General features: G+C 40.0%; 1 protein-coding gene across 3 annotated transcripts in view; it reads right to left on the reverse strand.

Annotated features, from left to right (window-relative positions):
- Positions 1-19755, reverse strand: part of myo5aa (myosin VAa) — a 69414-nt gene extending 49659 nt beyond the window's left edge. For all 3 annotated transcript variants that reach the window (XM_088921436.1, XM_088921435.1, XM_088921434.1), the window contains exons 1-2: positions 19624-19755; positions 1884-1994 (exon numbers count right to left, since the gene is read on the reverse strand). In XM_088921436.1, coding sequence (XP_088777562.1) covers positions 1884-1994; positions 19624-19650 — 138 coding nt within the window. In that variant the 5' untranslated portion in view covers positions 19651-19755. The remainder of the gene's footprint in view (positions 1-1883; positions 1995-19623) is intronic.
- Positions 19756-20376: the final 621 nt, after the last annotated feature.

The raw sequence follows: 20376 nt of genomic DNA on the forward strand, positions 1-20376 counted from the left end.
AAAAGCAATGGATAAGTGCATTTCCTGAACCACTCTGCTACCCCTAGGTCATTGTCATTCCAGAGCAGATCACGCAGTCTGATCAGGAAAGCAGACCTCATGAGTACCAAGCACACATGGCCTTTTAATGACACACCACACGGTCACATAAATGCAATTTGTGCAGTTCATGCAATTCAGAGTTGCAGGCCTATCCCAGCAAGGAACAGGCACCAGGGCCAGATTTTGGTGTTCGTAGGCCCTAGGCACTTTCACTCCAAAATGTGCAAAAAGAGGGATAAACACCAACTGAATTGCGTCAATTGACATGATGCACTTTAAACTATTCTAATGCTAAACCACGAGATTGATGGAGCGAGTTGAGTGACCATCACTTCGGTACTTCTAGTTTCTCGAACAGCCACAAGATAGCATCTGATTATTGATTTGGAGCACCTAGAGTCGATCGCAAGCATGTTGTTTCAGCTCGTTTTTCATTAGTCACTAGTGTTGCCCTCCTTCATAGGACCTAAAAATTTTGTGGGCCCTGGGCACTGTGCCTACAGTCCCTAATGGGAAATCCGGCACTGACGGGCACAAGGCAGGATAGACCCCAGGACAGGACGCCAGTTCATCACAGGGCACACACAGACACAAACACACACACTCATCCCAAGGCCAATTTTCACAGAAGCCATTACCTACCTATATGTGTTTGGGTTGAGAGAGGGAACTGGAGAACCCGAAGGAAACCCACATGAACATACAAACTCCACACAAATAGCACCCTGGGTCCAGAACTGCATCCAGGGCCCTAGTGCTATGAGGCTGCAGTGCTAACCACTGTGCCACTGTGCTTCCCAGTACAAACATACTGCCTTGCAAAAGTATTCAGACTCTTGCACAAGCAGTATACTGAGTTGCTTTAAACCTTACAGTCATGACTTTATGAAGTAATAATTAATATCTGTAATATACATAATTTATACCACACATTCAAAGTAAAAACAAAATGAAGTAAATTGTTAATCATTATAAAAGAAAAACAGAAAGGGCATGATTATTGCATAAGTATTCAAACACTTTGCTGTAGCAGATTTAATTTAGATGCACAAAATAACCTTAATGAGCCACACAGTTAGTTGAGAGACCTCTATCTGTGTGCAATAATGGTGGTTCTCATGAAGAATGTAGTAAATTTTAAGCAAAGATTCAATTGCATTACCCAATTAAGTAGCACTTATGTCAAAAGTTTTTTTTTCTGGTTGAATTCTAATGAATAAACTGTTTTAAAGTATCTCAAATGTGAAAGAGTGTGATAACCCACCTAAACCACACCTTGACAAATAACATATCTATAATTAACCTAACCATACAGACACTTTACAACCTGTTAAGCTGCTCCCCTTGCAGTTCACATATTGTCATACAACTACAGAATTATTTCACTAATACTTCTCTGAAGCATGAAAAGAAAGAAAAAAAGAAAGAAATCACCGTCATTTCAAATGCCACAACTCAAGTTTTATGGACCCAAAATTATTTTTTAGTTCTTCTCTGCAGTTAGGTTAATCATGGGAGTGAAAGTGTAGTTAGTCTAGTTTGTCAATACCGAGCACCTCATGAAATTTTGAAAACGGACAGTAAGGAAGTGAGGCCCATGTGTTCTGAGTGCAGAGCATGTCTTACCAGCCACAGCTCTGCAGTTATCTTAAAGGCTCACCTTGTAAGGGAAAGTGAAGCAAGAACAAAAGCAGATGGAATCTATTAATAATGAAACCATGAATGGGGGTTTGTTCTTCTTTTTCTATGGTTTCTTGAAGAAATTAAGTCGCAACTCATTTGCATGCTAAATATTCAGGGCTTTCTCTGTCTCTATCGCACTGTTTTTCCCAGTGTCTTACCGTGCCATCCTCTAACTGGAGGTGAAGCACTGCGTCTCCCTGCTTGTAGTCTTTGAGGAGTTCTGCCGATTTCCACACTTCCTCCGCATCAGGTATCCAAACCCGGGCATACTGCAAAACACACAGACCCCTTGGTTACAATTGTCATCCACGCACACACGAAGGGAAAGAAGATGAAGAAATAATGAAGTGGTCACTGAAGAACACTGAGCAAATGAACAACGTTTCAGTGCAGTGCCAGATTACAGCAAAAGGAATAAATAGAAATAAAATGGAATTTGCACAGCTGCTGTCCGGGAGAGACAAATTAATACCAATAACTAACAGAGCCCATTAAACTGAAACACAATAAAATGTAACTGAGTTTTAAAAAGAGTTTTGTTGGGAAGGTATGGCCAGTGAACAGAGAGCTGATCAAGGCGTAGGTCACAGTTGGTTCCCTTCATCCTACTTCAAAGAAAGGTGTCTTCTTCCAGACACCCCACCTGACAAACCACTGCCAGAGGACATGTAAGACCTCCCAGAGCTGTGAAAATCTCTCACACTGGAAATACTGAGCGTATGGAGATTTGTGTCTTTATTTAATTATTTTTGCAGCTTGCAAAAAAAGACAACTTATTTTTTTCTCTTACATAAATTGCTCTCGTGTTCAAAATGAAAAAGGTCTCAGTTCACAAGTTAAACATACTTGGAGTCTAATATACATGTATATAAAAAAAAAGAAGTTTCTCAAAATGGTTTAAAAGTTTAGTTATATAACAAACACTTTCCACTGTCTCCTGAGGATGATTTAAGAAAGTGTTAGTCAAGCATGGAAAACGTTATCATAGGCCATGTCTAATGGAGCCCACAGCCATGATAAAAACTGCATTTTGTGACTTCCTGGCAGCCATGTTTCAGAAGAAAGAATAGAGCCTCTTTGTGTATGTTTCAAAATGAATGGTTTCTGTAGACTGGAAGCTCTCTGTGACAGGAGCTGATCCAGTCAGTCAGCTGATCCCCGGGGGGTACACTGAGGAACAGGGGGAGGTCAAGAAACAGCCGTCTGGTCATCCTGCAGGATGACTGCTTGAGCCACGTCAAGGGCATCAGTGGGTTTGGAAAGGCGCTGCACTCTGCTGGCTCTCCGAACACACACAGAGAACGTCATGGGCATGGAAAAAGAGCTGCAATACCCTCACACACAGTCATCACATTCAGAGGAGACCGGTAGTCAAAGGAAAAATGAAGCCGCGTGCACATCGGTAATTGCGCTTTTCCCTCCTGTTGCTTTTCAAATTTAGGCAAGTTTGCTTTCTGTTTCTAGTCAGACCAACCTACTGAGCAGCATATTAAACAGTTCAGTGCCCCATGTCACCTCCTCCAGTCATGATTTCCAGCTGTGTCCTTTTACATGGATTCCATGAAAGGCATTTCAAAGCCAAGATAATCCTTAAACATGGGTCACACCTTTCGCCTTGTCTCAGTAACGGACTCATTTCTTTTTAAACCATCTTCATTCCTTTAATGATTTACATTTTTCACACCTCTCCCCAGATCTCCTGTCATCTGGACACACGTTCTCAGTTGCTCTGTATTTTGTTTACCTGTGCTTTATATCTCTGGTACTTTCCCTCAACGGCCGAAACATTGTTTTTCATTTCTTTCTACTCTTCAAAACGGAAATAACCTTTACTTGCTCCTCCAAAGTATAAAAACGAGAAACTATTTACCTTACAATGCTAATATGTTGCATGTATTGCCATCAAAATTGCCTTAAAAAAATTAATTTGCCTTTTCAAAATTCAAAATCTCAACAACAGTTCATTGTTTATCTCATAACCAAAACTACAAAGAATCTGTAAAACAGGAAAAAAAGAAAATACTTTATTTTAAGGCCAAAATAAGCAGGCAATCTGTTATCAGTATTAACCCATCACACTTTGAAATCAGTGATAAATATCCAGCTGCACCTAGAAATCTGGTTTCTCCTCTTCTTACTTTCATTAAACAAAGGCCAGCAGCTCAGGAATGTACTCAACCCAGCACAGAACTGAAACATGCTATCAGTAAATGAAGGCGCAGCATACCTGAGTGACAGAAAGCAATAGAGACCAGATTACAGCATGTACAGTATAAACTCAGCACAGCTGCTGGAGGCAACTCGGCCCTAAACGCACTGCACATAAACATACTGTCATTTACCTACTGTGGGATCCAATGACTACTAGGCTACTCATTTTGTTGTTGAGAACCAAGATTATTTTTTTCCTTTTCCACACAAAAATGTAGCTTTTTCATAAAAATGTATTTTACTTCCAATACTGTTTTGCTTTCAGTTCTGTTTCACTATCAAAAAACATATCCCAGGCAAGAAATCTAAAGATTTTACAGTACAAAACTTAAGACTGGATTTTTGACCACATACTGAAAGTCATCTGAATATGACAATCTTAACTGTTTTCTGCCTATAAGCTTCTAATGTGTCCCCCAGACAAAGCTGATAAAATCTAAGATAAAATGCTTGAAATGTACCAAAAGGTCACTCTTGCGGGAAATTCAGGATGAACTTCAATAATGCAAATAGACAAAAATAGCTTTTCCAGAAATACAGCGTTATAGTCATTGAGTAATCCCAAGAGGAATAAATCATCGAGCAGGGGAAAACTCAGGCACAGATGAATTAAGGGACTGTACTCTTCAGCAGAGCAGTTGCTACTCTAGCTTCTTATATAGTACAACTTTATAGACCATACTTTGCCACACCCAGAAAGAACTGAGGAAAATTTATTTAACAAGATCTGACTAGCAGTGGTTAGCATTTCTGTCTCACTGTGCTGGGGCCCTGGGTTCATTTCCTGAGGTGCTATCTGTGTATGTTCACATGGTTTTTTGCCAGGCATTCCAGTTTCTACCCTCAATCCAAAGACGTACGAGTAGGCTAAATGGATTCTGGGAAAATTGTATCAAATTACTGCTTTGGCATCAGAGGTAATAAATGGATTGCTTGAGAATCTGTGTGGGGATGACAAGTCAATAAAAGCAATTAAACTGGCACAGATGCCCGGTACGCATAAATATAGTGTTATCATCTACACTTCATGAGGTCATGATGGTAGAAATCACCAGACCAGTCACTAGTTTATACGAAGTAAACTTGTTCAGTCATGAGACATATGTACGTTTACAAACAAAAAACATATTGTTTCCACTGATGGAAACGTCTTGAAATAGAAGCTGAAATCACCAGCTGCATCACTGTGCAAGCATCGTATCTCAAAGAGAAAAATCTGGGATCTTAAAAGCACCGTAAATAATAAATAAGATGAAAAATGCATTACCTTTTTTTCAAATAGCCATGCTCTATCAAGAATGATGCTGTGTCTCCTTCCATGTCTGCTCATCCCTGAATGGATATTTTACCTGTTAAACATTTATGCAGTGTTTAACTTGTAGATTACACAAGGGATTGTTGCCTCATTACTGAGGATCCTAGCAACAGTGAAAAAGGAGCTAGAACCCAATTTGTAAAAATATCTCACAGGGATGTAAGGCATTGCGTGAGCACAGTGTCTCAACAGGAGTTATAACCTACTACTTCCACTTAGTGCATTTGCTTTTCTATTACAACATAACATTTCTTTGAAGCCTTGAGAGATTCTGCAGAATCTACTACCAGTCTGTAAAGACCTTGAAAGTGACATTCAAGGGCAGGCTGAAGAAGATTCAGAGCTGGAGGCTGGGAAGCGTTCTTTTCTATTACCTGTACAGTCCTGGCCTTAGTGTAGCTCCATAGTGCTGTACCTGTGTTCCCTTCAGCTTGTGCCCATGTGATTGTATCACTCACTGACTAACAGCAGGAGAACAAGTGCAGTATTTCACTCAGGAAAGGGTTAAATTCAAAAGCAATAGTACGTTTTCTAAAAAGATAATGGTGCAGATAAAAGTAGAATTCCTGGGATGCAGAATAATTAGGAAATTATTCATTTAGGCTATTCAAAGGGATAAGAAGGACAAAACAACCCCAGGATACCGATGCAAAGCAAATAAGGACTTGAATGACAAGCTGTCAGTCTAATGCTCTTCTCAGCTGTTGAAGCAGTGTCATTTAGCAAGGTGCACATTTATTAACATTCCAATCCAAGTGTCTGGAAGATTAGAGATGGTAAAGGGCAAAGAAATCTGGTAGCAATCTACCAGAGACACCTGACATATCTGATGATCATATATCAAGGCACTGAAACAACAGGGATCCCCATCACAGTTCGAAATAGCATCAGAATTAAAGGAGGCGCTGAGGAAAAAATTTTAACAAAAATCTTTCCATGTGTCAGTCGAGATGCTGATCTCCACGTTGCTCTGTTCACATCTGACGGAAGGTCTAGGAACCTCCCTCAGCTGGCTCTTGAACAAGTGATGGGGAAGGTGGAATAACAAGCAATAATCCTCCTTGTGATACCAGGTCTTGTGACTCGGGGGCTGAACGCAGTGGGTCTGTTGTCTGGGGGTGCGTGTGGTGCTTTTTTTTTTTACTTCAGGCCGGTTCGGGCAGCATGCACTGAAAACCTCTCGGAAACCCAAGATGTTTTCACAATGTGTAGAAAAAGGAAGAACAAGAGAAATCACACCTGCTGAAAAAAAGGTCTTAAAGAATTAGACTCATGCAGAGACAAGCGCTGTACTTTATTTTCCATTAACTACCTAAGGCTTCTCAAAACAGTCAAATAACCTGCTGACAGCATATTATTTTTAGATGCTGTGGGGAAGCAATAAAAAGGAAAACAAAATTGTAGGATATATAGTTAAAAGTTCAATCGAGAGATGTTGTAAAAATTGTACAATGTAGGAATGTCCTACTCTGACTGGTTTAAAGGGCTCAACGTTTTTAGCCATGAGCAGAAAAGACCTGAACCAAGTATTCAAAATCCTCAAAGTTATTGAAAAAGTAACTCAGTGGAAAACGTTACACAGCCCTGTTTTTGAAGCTGATACCCTGGCTTCTTCCATAAAACACCTGGCTGAGATGCTTGGATGATTTAACTACTAGCCAGCAAATGGGCTAGAGAGGATTCGTCTTGCTTATAACCATTCTTGCAATATTTTCCCATCATATTTCCACTGTGGGCAAAGAAGCACAACACTACGAGCTGACATTTGCAGAGAGAAACCCTTAAGAACCTATAGCACTTGGCCACATTACTCTCCTATACATCAAATGGTTCACCTTTCAAAACATATTTTGCTCATTGTGAAGTTTACAATCTTGTATGTCCTTTAATTTCACATTAATTTTTTGTAAGTATTATTGAACAAGCATCACAAAACTTCAAAAATGCCTCACCACTTTGTCAGGAGTTGATTTACACTGGGAAATTAAGATTAACCTAAAACACAAGTTTAGATTTTGCTATAAATATTACACTGAAAGCAAAACTATTTCCAAATATAGTCCCTTGCCATTCAACAACAAATTACAGGACAGAAGTAAAAATCATTCACTGCTGCAATTTAAACACATATTCATAAACCCTTAGAGGCAGGATCAGGAAATGTCGGTGACTGGAGTTATTGCATTGATTTTTAGAAAGAATTTCACCATCTATCCCATGTGCCTGGTGTTACCAGGATTCCGCAGCTCAAGCTATCATTCATCAAGGGGAACCAGAAATCACACATCCAGCCCCAGAGGAGGACAGTTTAGAGCAGCCAGCCACACCTAACTAGTGTGATTTGGGAGTCAGAAGAAAACTGCAACTGGAAAACTAGACAAATACAGCCCATGCAAACACCATACAGAGGGTACCCCAGACAATAACCAAACCCAGCAGAGCTACTGTAACTACTTTCACTTTAGGTCTTCAATACCAATGGGCCACTGTGCTGTCCTTAAAGGATAATCCAATATTCTTAAAGCCATGTCCAGTCATATACAGTACACCTCAGCTTGATTATAAACCATCGTCTACACATCTGATGAAATAAGGTATGTATGTCATTTTTACCTATTGTACCTATATATAAACCAATCACATAGAAAATTAAAAAGGTTTATGAAAAATATTCAAATGGGTCAAACCATGGAAGATTGTGCAATTCTGGTTTGCTTCAAATTACTCTGGCAATAAAAAATAATCATAGAAGGGACTTCTGGCTATTTCCTGCCATGATCGTGGTATAATGCAGTGGCTGCTGCATCCCACCACCCATTTCCTTTTTATCATTTGGTTAGGTTTTTCGTTATGGCAGACTTTTCTTCTTGTTTATTGTACAACATGTAGACCCCTTAGAAGTGGAACTTGTTAGCCATGGGGCCAGAGGACCCAAGAGCAGTAAAAAAACTCAAGAAGTAGCCCCTAACCTCTGTACAAGCCACAGGTACAGACACGATGCTTTCCTGTGATAATTCACTGGGGGAACAGCATCTCTGAATGACTGCTTTGCTTGCTGAGGGATTTTATTGCAGGCTGCCACAGGGGGTCACAGAAAGCTGATCCCTTTGCGGATGTTACAGCTGTCTGCGCCACTCTGGGAACTGCAGGCTCACCTTCATCAATTGGAGGAGAAGATCACAGCTGCTATCTGCTGTGCAGACAAAGAAAGCAAGCGAACAGACATTTGCCAAGTGGCTCAGTTCCAGAACCAAGAATGGGAAAATGAGATATCCTAGTAGATCTAACCAGTCAACCTTCCAGAGGGGGTAGAAAAAAATGATCATTTTTACTTTTTACAAACATTTTTACCGAAAAGGCTATGGACGAGACACGTTACTTTATCATCAGATGCAGTTTGATGTATTTTCCTCTCAAGTCTGTTCTTTCCATTGCAAATAAACCTTTTGCGGTGTAGCAGATGATCCAATTCAATGACAGTCATTGAGGGGGCTATCTGTTCTATTCCATTCTGTTCATTTTCTTGAGGGAGGGCTCACTTTATAACACTGTTGGTATGTGACAGGTGGCCCCAAATGCAGAATTCTGGGTTTGTGGGTCTATGTTCTTATGTTGGTTCAAATGAATGGAAAATAATACTTTCAGGCAATGAAGAGAATGTAAGGCAATGAAGGTCACAGGAGGGCTGTGGTTGCTGTTTCTCTCTGCTATTCAGTACAGAGTTCTCTTCAAGCTTCTAAGATTGCATTTGTAGTTAGTGCTTAAGGAGCTTGCTGTTATATAAAGATATTTTTGAAAATAAGGAACAGTCCTGACGTCAACTCTCATTCTTTGTGGGAGGTTACTAAATGCATTATTAAGGGATGTTGCATGTCTTCTCCTTCTAATCTGAACACAAACTGAAACGGATGGATTTCTCAGTTAGAAACTATTATTCTGTAGCAGAAAACAAATATGTAACTTCCAGGAGAGTAAGGCTGGACACCTTCCCATAGTTCCTAATAAAGACAAGGCAGCTGAATGACAAACATGCAGAATGCCCTAATTCAGTACTAGCACTAAGACTCAAACAAAACCAGTTTACACCGTCTTTTGAGAAGATCAAGAACAGTAATAATGTCACAAACTCATTAAGATTTCACAGAATTCGAAACAGATTTGGCCAAGAACAAGGAATTCTTAAGCCCACTCAAACAGCCACAGTTGACCACTGAACAGACTGTTTTTAAATGCTCCTATAACTATGCAGCAGATAAAGGTGCCTGTTTATCTTTATGCAAATATGTAAGTCTCTATGATTAGACAGTACATCTACCTGAGCTCTATCAACACCAGTTTTGTTCTGACTAGTTTCATATGGAGTAGTAAGCTGCCAAGGCTTCCTGCGACAGCCACAAAGAGCTCTTTTGGTAGACTGGCTGTACTTAATTTTAAATTAAGCCTTTGGCTATTCTCCTGAAGGTGCCTAGGACATGTCAAGATTCTGGAGCATCCTGGTTCACAAAAAATTGTCATACTCTTTGCAACATCTTCAGGAGTGGAGGTAGACCTACCCACTCTCTAAATGTTTCTAATTTCTATGTCTACTCCCCTCTGGCCTTCAGCTCCATTTCCCACCATGGGGAACAATTCCTGGTAGCTCTCAAGGGGTCCCGTCTTTCTTCTTTCATCTAAAATCAGTCCCCCGCCAGTCCCCTTATATTGGAAGCAGAACTAAATATGTTGCCTAGCAGTCCTGATTGGGATGCAGCTGGGGGCAATGCTTTTTCTAAAAACATTCAGGGAGGGTCCAGTGATAGTGCACATTTGTATTTGTCTGTATGTGACCTTTATATTTTATGATATGTCTGTGCAGCTGAGCCCTGGGGTGCTCCTGTTAACTAATGATTCCTCGGTTACCATCAGTCTTATTTTCTTAGTTTTCTTAATGTGTTTCATGCATGGGCTAGGATATCCTTAAATCACACATGGATGTACGGAACAGTGCTTCTGAAAAGACGTACATCTAAATTACCTGTAATTAAAACTGTAATAGGGCCACACGGTGGCACAGCGCACGGCTTCCTTGCAGAGTTGCTAGTGTTGGTCTTTAACATTTTTAAAAACGTCAGAATATTAGAAATACCATAGACTTCAGACAGGAATTGACTGATTTGTAATAAATACCAAGAGATTAAAATGTGGAAACTGGGGTGTCTGTACTTAATTTAATCTTTTCATGAATACAGGACGTATCGCACTTTATGACACATCAGTAAATAAAACAAACGTTTAGACAGACTCTGTGATAATCCAAACATAATATAAACTGAGAGAAAATATTATTTAAAATGAGCAGTTCAAAGAACTAGTTCAATTGGACTTTGTAGGAATGAGAGGGAGGCAGATTAACTGGTACATTCATATTTCAAACTTGTAAGTGCTTGCAAACCCAGACATTTCTGCCTGTGTCTCAACACCAAGAAAGAACAAGGATGGTCTCCTCACTTGGCTGTTGGGCTGATGAGAGCAGGCTCAGGCAAATCACAGGCCCAGGTGACATCTTCGGGAGCGGCCTTCATTACTTTACTCATGCATTTTTCTTTCTGGCTGGGTATGCCCTCAAGACACAATAAAGTGAAAAAACGTTCATCTCTTTCTATCTCTTTAGTTCCAGAACTTCAAAACTTCCAAATATTACATTTAAAAGAGTGGCCATAGAAAATCATGAGAATCTTCACTTCATTTTTGCAGCATCAGCCTTTAAATACCTCAGAGATGACTTTTCTTCCAGTGCTTTAATTATCTGATATTCACCCCTGGGTCCTGTCCACAGAATTTCATTCCATCCTGGGCTCTTCATGAGTTCATTTGGATTAACTGTTTACTTAATCAGTCTACATAAACAATGCTTCCAGGCCTTTGTTCATTGAGGATTACAAATAACCTGTGAAATCTGGTGGGCTGCAGCCTTCCAGGCTGGAGAGAGAATAACTGTTTTAAAGTGTGACCTTTGGAAACATTACCTTAATGGACAGATCTCCTTCTCTATTGCTAGAGTTAGTTTTTAAAAAAAAGTTTATTTGTCAGTCCAGCCATATACAAGTATACAGAGGAGCGAGATATCGTTCTCCAGGTCCACGGTGCGAATACAGACAGACACTGACAAGACAATGCTTTAGATGAAAAAAACAAGAGATGTGCAGTTTTCATGTTTGAAGTTCACTCTGTTCACACATATACTTAAGCAGCCTGTTGAGCTAGTAAAGGCCCTCCTTCACAAAAGTTCTACTGCAAATGAGAAGAGTCTGAAAGCAAAAGATAAGAGCTGCAAAATTAAACTCTGTATTTACAAAATCACAAAAAAGTGTCTGAAATCCTTACAAGCACACAGAATTGAAAAAACATATACAATGTGCACATCTACATGTGCTGAGTATATAAAATGCATATCTACCCATCCATTTTCTAACCACTTAGAAATACACGATCGTAGGAGAGCAGGAGACTATCCCAGCAAGCAACTGGCACAAGGCAGGATACACCCTGGACGGGCCACCAGACTATCACAGGGCACACACAGACAGACACACTCACACCAGGGCCAATTTTCTCAGACGCCAATTAACCTACGTGTCTGTTTTTGGACTGTGCGAGGAAACAGGAGCACCTGGAGGAAACCCATGCAAACATAGGGAGAACACACAAACTCCGATAGCACCCACAGCACCCAGGGTCTAGGATTTCACTGAGGACTACAGCACTGCGAGGCAGCAATGCTAACCAATGTGCCGCCCAGCCACCCTGGGTACATATATACAAATCATGAGGATAGCAGTATGCACAAAGGATTCACACAAACGTTCTGCCAATAAGGCACACATCCTTTATAATCAATGGTGCCAACATGAAGCAACAAACACTAGCTTGATGTGCATTACCATCAGGTGCACTTCCTGGTAAGGAACATCTGCTTAAGGCACACACCCTTATTACTGGAGGGTGTGTGCCTATAACTGTGCTATAACCATAAGCTCATCAAAAGCCCTTTGTGCTCATCCACATTGTGGGCCCCCACTTTGGTGAATACAGACTTTCTTGTGGTTATTACATGCATCTATTGGGACACCATTTAGTATGAGGCCCCAAGTCTCATTTTTTACCATTGCTACTAGATTCTTATGTAAAATGTGACATTGCTACTACACAAGTCTGACTTGCTGCAAAATGGCAACAAATTGACCATGTCGGTAATGACAGAAGGCAAACAGAAAGTTCTGCCTGAGAAAAACACCATTATTCTAATTACTGCCCTGGGCCTGATGGTATTCTACTCATTCATCCACATGGAAATATATCCCAGGGGGCAGTCAGCATGGTTTTAGAAAAGTTAAATATAGCTTACTTACTTCTTATAGTTCTTTGTACAAGAATCAATAGTAATACACGATATGATATGCTGTATTTAGGCTGAAAAAACGTGTTTGATAAATGTGCTTATGAAAGTGCATTGAGTGTGCATTGAGTGTTTGGATTGAGAAGTGGTTAATGGATAGGAAAGAATACAGATAAGAGGTAAATACTGAAGATGGTGATGTCATTAAAGGAGTACCACATGGATCTACGCTAGGACCAATGCTCTTCCTAATTTTAAGTAATGATACAATATGGTGAGTAAACTATATTGTCATATTTGCAGACCATCCCAAAAGAGGAGAATTTGCAAATACTATAGAAGCTACAGGAAATTAAAAACAGCTATAATTCAAGACTGGGCAAACACCTAGCAAGTAACACTTAATGTACTCTACTACTGAAAAGAGAAACTACAGATATGAAATGGGAAATGCAAGCCTTGGAAAAGCTAGTTATGAAAAAAACTTGTGTTTAGGTTAACTTCATTAACATCTTCCAGACAATGTGTGAAAAAGTAAAAGGAAAGCTGATTTTTAGGATGTATAATTAAAAGCAAAGAATTCAAATAAAGGGGTGATTTGTTAAGCTTTGTACAACACACTTGTAAGATCACATTGAGAATAATGTGTAATGTTTTGGTCATGATACAAAAAACACTTACTGCTCCGGAATAAAAGAACATTGTACACTCACAAGTTAAAAGAACTGAATCTTTTTGAAAATTTAGTCTCAGAAAATGAGACTATAAGGGCTCCCCATTCAAGTATTCAAGGCACTTCTTTACACAAAGTGTTGTGGAAGTGTGGAACAAGCTATCGAGCCATGTTGTTGAAGTCGATACTGTGGCTTTGTTCAAGTTACAGCTGGCTGAGATACTCGCTTATGTCTAGCAACCAAACAAGGCCAATGGTCTGAACAGGCTTCTTTTATTTGCAACCCTTTTTATCCTCTTATGATTACATCAGTGAAATAAATTACAAGAGGATTTTAACAGGAAGATATTCGTATAATGTCCCAGTAATTTTAAATATCAGCCTAGAAACTACTATCCCTAGAATACTGTGTCAACATTTCAGTCAACCGTAAAATGAAAGAAGTTCAAGTTGGTAGCTGTGTCAGCATGCATAGGCTGCAAAGGGACACCTAAACGTTTTATTCCATGCTGAGAAGAAAAGAGACTCAACGTTTGGACTGTGGAGCCTTCTTCAGGTGTGAGCCTGAAGAAGGCTCCACAGTCCAAACGTTGAGTCTCTTTTCTTTTCAGCAATGAAATAAACCATTTGTGTCCCTTTGCATAAAATAAAGGGTTATGCAGTTGCTGAATTCATTTGGGTCCCTAGTGTTTCCAAGTGTACTCAGCCGGAGATTGAGAGTTAACCTTCTACGTCAACAACCATAACTTCAAATGTCAAACCTTGATTTCTTCTTTTGTTTGGAACACTGGAAAAGATTTCTTTGCAAATACAGAGACCACATTTCTTAAACTTGACCTCTTTTCATTATGGTATAAATATATCACAGCATATTTGGGAGTCTTGAGAAATATACAGCAAAGAGCTTCACAACTGCTGTTGAAAAATGGGTAACAGAAATATTTAATTAGTGTACTCTTAGGGTGTTGCAAACTGGATACACCTTCCTCTCCCACAAGTAAAATACTTTTAACTGTGAATCATAACTGCAGTTAAAGTTCAACAAACTGCTTCAAGATGGTCTTAAATATGCAATTTGGCTTTGTTAAGTAAAACCCCTACTGTATATATGAAAGCACGCGAGCTACAGATTAATATAAAAGGCTTATATGTAGAATATTTATTATAATATTTATATTCTCACTAGTTTTTCAGCATTGCACCCCCGCCTTTTCTGATCAGCACATAGGTCTAGTTCTGCTATTTGCTGTCTGCCACTTATAGCTGTTAAAATGCTGAGTTGCAGATATAATCATCACAATGCAGTAACTGAGTCTCAGGCTATGCATGACTACACACAAATCTGAAGGAGCCACTGCTAATCTAACATGAACTCAAAACAGCTCATCACATGACAGAAGTTCATGTGAGAATCTGCTGCTTTTCTGGATTGCCCAAGACATCCAGTCTTCTGGATGGTCCCTCCTGTTTCGTGCTATATGGTTCCTCTGTTTTGTGTTATAAGGACTTCTCACCAGCCGTAGTACAAAAAAAAACAATCACCCATTTATAAAATCTGTACTCCCCTTTAAGTCATTACTGACAGGCTTTCCATAGTACAGCATCAAAGTACTTCTACTTTTGTCATACCTCTCTAATCTGGAAGGACTGAAATCATCACAAGGGGCAATAGGAGTAAATATATTCCTTTGCTTTTACTATTGAGATTTCTTTTCCACAGTCTTTTTTGCTAGTAGTTTGATGTTAAATGATTAAATGAATCTGTTACCACAGATATCTACTGTGAGTTCTAAATAGCTCTCCACAGTTAACACTGTCTTATTTGAGGACGCACCTCGAAAACGCTATGGAATGAAGAACAGAAGGGGTCCCACTGTCACCTGCGTCATGAGGGGCTGGAAGAAAAGAAGGCTGGCCATCCAGTTATCATGGTATTTCTCCCAATCTGTGGAGCCCTGCTCCCAGAAGCAAAAGGAGAGGTATCAGCAACTTTGCTTATCGACTGCAGGTAACTGTGACTGCCTCATGCATTACAGACACATGGTTAGGAAATTATAACGATTAGAAAACCAACCATTTTCTTAACCAATCATCTATTACAGGATTACAGTAAGTCAAAAATGCAGCCTATCCTATAGCAAGCAACAGGAACAACGCAGCACCCTGAATGGGACACATGTCCATTTCAGGGCACAGATACAAACACACACACCCACCAGGGCCAGCTTTCCCTGATGTTAATTGACCTAACAGTACGTCTTTGGACTGTGGAAGGAAACCAGAGCACCTGAAGGAAACCCACACGACCACAAGAAGAATATACAAATTCCACGCAGAGAACACCCCAGGATCAGAACCCAGAGCTCAGCCCTGCAAAGCATCAATGCTGCATCACGTACCATCCATTATTAATATTATCAAAAGAATAATCATGCATGAGAAATGGGTCTTTATTTTCCTTATTGTCTAAGGAGTGACAATTGCTAACACACAGCAATTATAACAGATGACTGAGCCAGTAAAGCACATCCAGTTTTTTCAGTCATTTTCAGATAACATATTTCAGGGTTCTTGAACCATTTTGCTTTCTGTAATAATTCTCACTTCAGGTATCACTTTTACTCATTGCATGCTATCTGTCCTGGTGTCTTCAGAGTTGTAGGGTGTAACACTGTTCTGTAGTGTGAGACTTTGTTTAATCCTAAGACAACACTGCAATGTTAAGGAAACTGCCTTCTCGCTATCAAAAATACAAAATACACTCTCAGAGAAAATTCAAATGATTAAAAATGGGAAAACAGTCAAACCCACAGCTGGTTTGACAGTAGCAAACACTAGCAATTCCTCCTAAAATAACTCATCTGATAATTTGTGATACGTCCAAGGTTCTATACCCAAAATATCATAAGTCAAAATTATTTCTCTGGAGACGCAATCAGATAATTCAGGAAATTATAAAGGAATGTCCAGTTGCCTATCTGAAGCACACCAAAAGCTCCTTTGCTTACCTTCACATGTATGAACAACAAACAAAGCAAGATATGGAGGTACTTACTTTTACGTACATAAAATCCAACTCCTGGTTCATCTTCAAGCTCTTTGAAAGCACTATTTAATGAAGAGCCTAATAACTTTGTTGAGACATGAAATGCAGCCAGCAAAAATGGATTGGTTGAAGTCACACTTGATGAAGACTTTCCATTGCAGCTACAAGTGTTTAGGGGCTTCTACTGTAGCTACAAGAATCTTGATATTCCACACTGCTGGACTAATCACCAGTGAGACTAGAAGCTGAAGGACACTTCCACAGCCCTCCAGAGCGCAGACACAGCCCAGTACGAGTGGCGAATTTCTGATTGCTATGATGTGTACTCAGTAATCTTTCAATGGCATTTTATTTTCCCATTTAGAGCACAAAGGGGAGAGTGTTTTCGAATGGGCTACTTAGTAAGACAATTATGAACACAGCTGGTCTTATGACAATTCATGGTCTACAAGATAGTGGATCACCAATTGCCTCCAAGGCAAGGAGTTAATGCAGAGCACAGAAACTGCTTTTCTTTCTAAGCTTGGAAACCCACACATTTCTATTAATTTGAAAGCTGGACCAATTACGGAAAAATAATATGTTAGTGGACACAGGACTTGGGCATGCAATGAAATACAGTTCTGCTGAGCATTCCGTGCATACATACATTCAAAGGCATAGTACTGAACTGACGTTGGAATATTTCAGTGGAGAACCAGCAACGTCACACAGCAGCACAGCGCTCTGTTAAAGACATGCTGAATAAAGAGATAAAAATATTGCATACTGCAGAATTACTTAGTTTAAAGCATGTGTATGTATGGCTAAAATCACCTGTTTCAATGACTAGACCACAACTTCCTTGTCATACATTTGTGTTTATTTCTGCATTAAGCTTTTTTGTTGGCATTTTTCACTTTTTAAATACATTAAGTTAAATCAGGTGCATTCCTTATTCGAGGGAGAAGGTGAGAAGAAGTGAGAAATGAGCCCATCTTGTGCAATCTGCATGCACTGGTACGCCCTAGTTTCCAAGGCGTAGAAACTGTAGAAATCTGTAGCCACGCATCCCTATCAGGAGCTGCTGTGTCAGTGAAGGCGTAGGCCAAGTCCATGAGCTTCTGGCTCTGCCTGAGCCTTACATCATCTGTGCTCACTGCCTCTTTGTGGTTAGGAACTCAAGGTTTGGTAAGAGGCTCATTACACTTCTAGACCAAACAGAGCACTGCATTGCTATTACATCATTTCCTCAGGGAAGGGACTGCAGACAGCAAGATTAAACAAATCGCAAGGACCTCGGTATCAGTCCCATCTTCGCTACCACCATGCCTAATGCAACCATGCTTTTATTTTACGTGAACAGCCAAGAATGTGTTTTGTTTGGCGCATTTTGTTTGTTTCTGTTTCTGCTTCAAGAGATGGACAAAATAATTTGATTTCATGAATCTGCCTCAATCTAGCTATAACTTGTTCTGAGAACAAGAACATTCTGAGCATTTTCTTTGCGAAAACCAATTACCTTTTTTTGTAACACACAGGTTACACAAAGGCAGATGTGGACAGCTGAACGCAAGCTTGGTACAAGCACAGGCAAACACTGATGACTAAAATATGCCTGAACATTCCTGTGTCTGTCAGCTGTGAAACCCATAGTGACGTTTACAAAGCTAATGAAGTTCTCACACGCTGGCTTAAGACAAATGGACTATTTATTCTGCCCTGGAATACTGCAATTACTAAACTTAAAGTTATGCTTTTCTCCTGCCTGTCACTGCTTAGATTACAGGATGTGCTGTGAATATGGCCTAATCAAAATATGCTCAGATGAAGAAAAAATACTTTTTCATAAAACCTAGTCTATAAACCATGCTCATTTTCATAGCATGCGATTCCTATAGTTCCAGTCACATTATTAAAAGTAATCTATTTTTTAGATTAGAAAATAAATTATGTTGACCTTCCACTTCAATATATTGCATTAGAGGAGCTGATAAGGCCACTTTGATCAGCAATGCAGGACTGAGGGCATGCAGTTCATGGACTGTGATGTAGCCAGTACTCCTCTGGGCCAGCAGCCTGAACCAGGACTAACAAAGCTGCTCTCCAAGGTGCTTAATTAGTTAATGGGTTATGATCTGACTGTGTTTTTCAAGCAAAAATAATAACGGAACTGTACATTAGCATGTATTTATATCGTGTAACAACATAATAGCGCGCCTCTACACTGAGAATGTACGGTAATAATTACGGTCTAATAAATCCAGTTTCTATCAACTGCATTCTATGGAGATGAATCTGTCAACGGTGTACAGTGAATCCAATCGACAGTTCATCCATTACCGGGTTGCAGTGTGCCGATTTCACAGCACAAAAAGAGGCAGCGGTTTCCACAGTGCTGAAGGCATACAGTATAAGGTGGCTGGGGCACCTTGCGCCACAGTGCATCGTCACTGATGGAAATGGCCTGGCTCAGCATCACAGCCGTCCCTATCCTGCGTTCTTCGTTCAACTTCCACAGTCCGACTCGCACACACAGTAAACACCGGGCTGAAGATCCAGCCCTCGAAAAAACAACCTTATTCCGGACTGTTACTCGTCCCATATCCTTAAAGAAGGTTAAATTCTAAAGGACGTTCGTTAGTAGTACTTGATTTTCAATCAGCAGTATTTTCTGCAACCATCGCCCCCTGACACTCCACAGTTACGCATAAGCATTAAATGTGTTAAATCTAATTTATAGGAAAATAGCTATACTCTGAAAAAAATAAACAATAATTACATCCACTCTCCCCTTGACTTGAAAAAATAATTCTGAGAATATTGTACAATTTAACGTCTCTGAGCACATTTGAAGGGCAGAGCTGTGCAAGTACCGGTTAATTTAACTACCCTCGGGTGAATCAGACAAGCATTCGTATGACACTGATTTTTTTTTTAAAAAAGGAATAAAAACTGTGTCCTGCAGCAGCACTGTAGCACCAAAAGTCTCGTTTCAGTGCCACATCGCACACACGAAATTCAGTGGTACATTAAAATGCGGAGAACCAAAAATCAAAAAGATGTCATTCATTCATTCCTGCCTGCCTGCCTGGCCATTGTTCAATCGTATGCTCCACCGGCAGCTGGCTTACTCTTTTTTTTTGGGGGGGGGACAACATCACAGAACGGGAAATACAATCTTAACTCAGACGCGCATCCCAAAACACGGGACGGCTGCTGGGAAACAGTAACATGCAAAATCTGCAGCTGCAATCTGAACGCCGCACCGTCAACCGGAATATACAATCCAGCATTACCTTTGTGTACAGCTCGGACGCTGCCATGACGGTCTATCCTGCGTTGGTGTAATCCTGATCAGCAGAACATCAGTGGTGCGCTTAATTTGTCGGACTCGATTCACTGACGCTGCTCTCTTGTTCTTTGTAAATCCTTTCCAGCAAACAGGGAGACGGCTCAAGCAGAGGTAGCAAACGCCATGATACCTGAAAATCTTGCTATTTTAGTGTCTCTCTGTGCATTCTGGGTATGATGAATGAAATCATTCAGCGAAAACCCGCTGCTCACCATGAATCTGATGTAATCCGAGCGACGGCTGCCTCCCAGCGGCGGTGCTTCATTTTTAACACAGTTCTGTCAAATGTTGAAATAGAGCGTCCGTCGGTTTGCGTAAAACAGGTTTCGAAAGAAGCTGTAATAAACATTCATTTTCCAAACAATGCACATACTGAGAGGTATAAATTTGAAAGGCATCTGAGTATGTCACGAAAAACTAGGCTAGAAAGTTAAATGAGAACGTGAGAACTAGACCATGGTTTTTTAACGCTGTAATAGCGATATATCAGCCGCAGGGAACTACTATTAAATCTGTGTCTACCAATATGAAGCTAATTTTCTTGATAAAAAGTTAGTTAGCAGATCTATAGTTTAATATCCCATATGAATAATAATGTCCTTTCCGTTGACAACCATTATACTGTCTAGACTTCTTAAGAGTAATGACCTTAGTCAATCTTAAAAATAAACGTTAATTCTAAGACACGATAAGGTTG

This window comes from Atractosteus spatula, chromosome 7 (assembly GCF_055471065.1).
Source record: "Atractosteus spatula isolate fAtrSpa1 chromosome 7, fAtrSpa1.hap1, whole genome shotgun sequence".
In the NCBI taxonomy this organism is placed as follows: Eukaryota; Metazoa; Chordata; class Actinopteri; order Semionotiformes; family Lepisosteidae; genus Atractosteus; species Atractosteus spatula.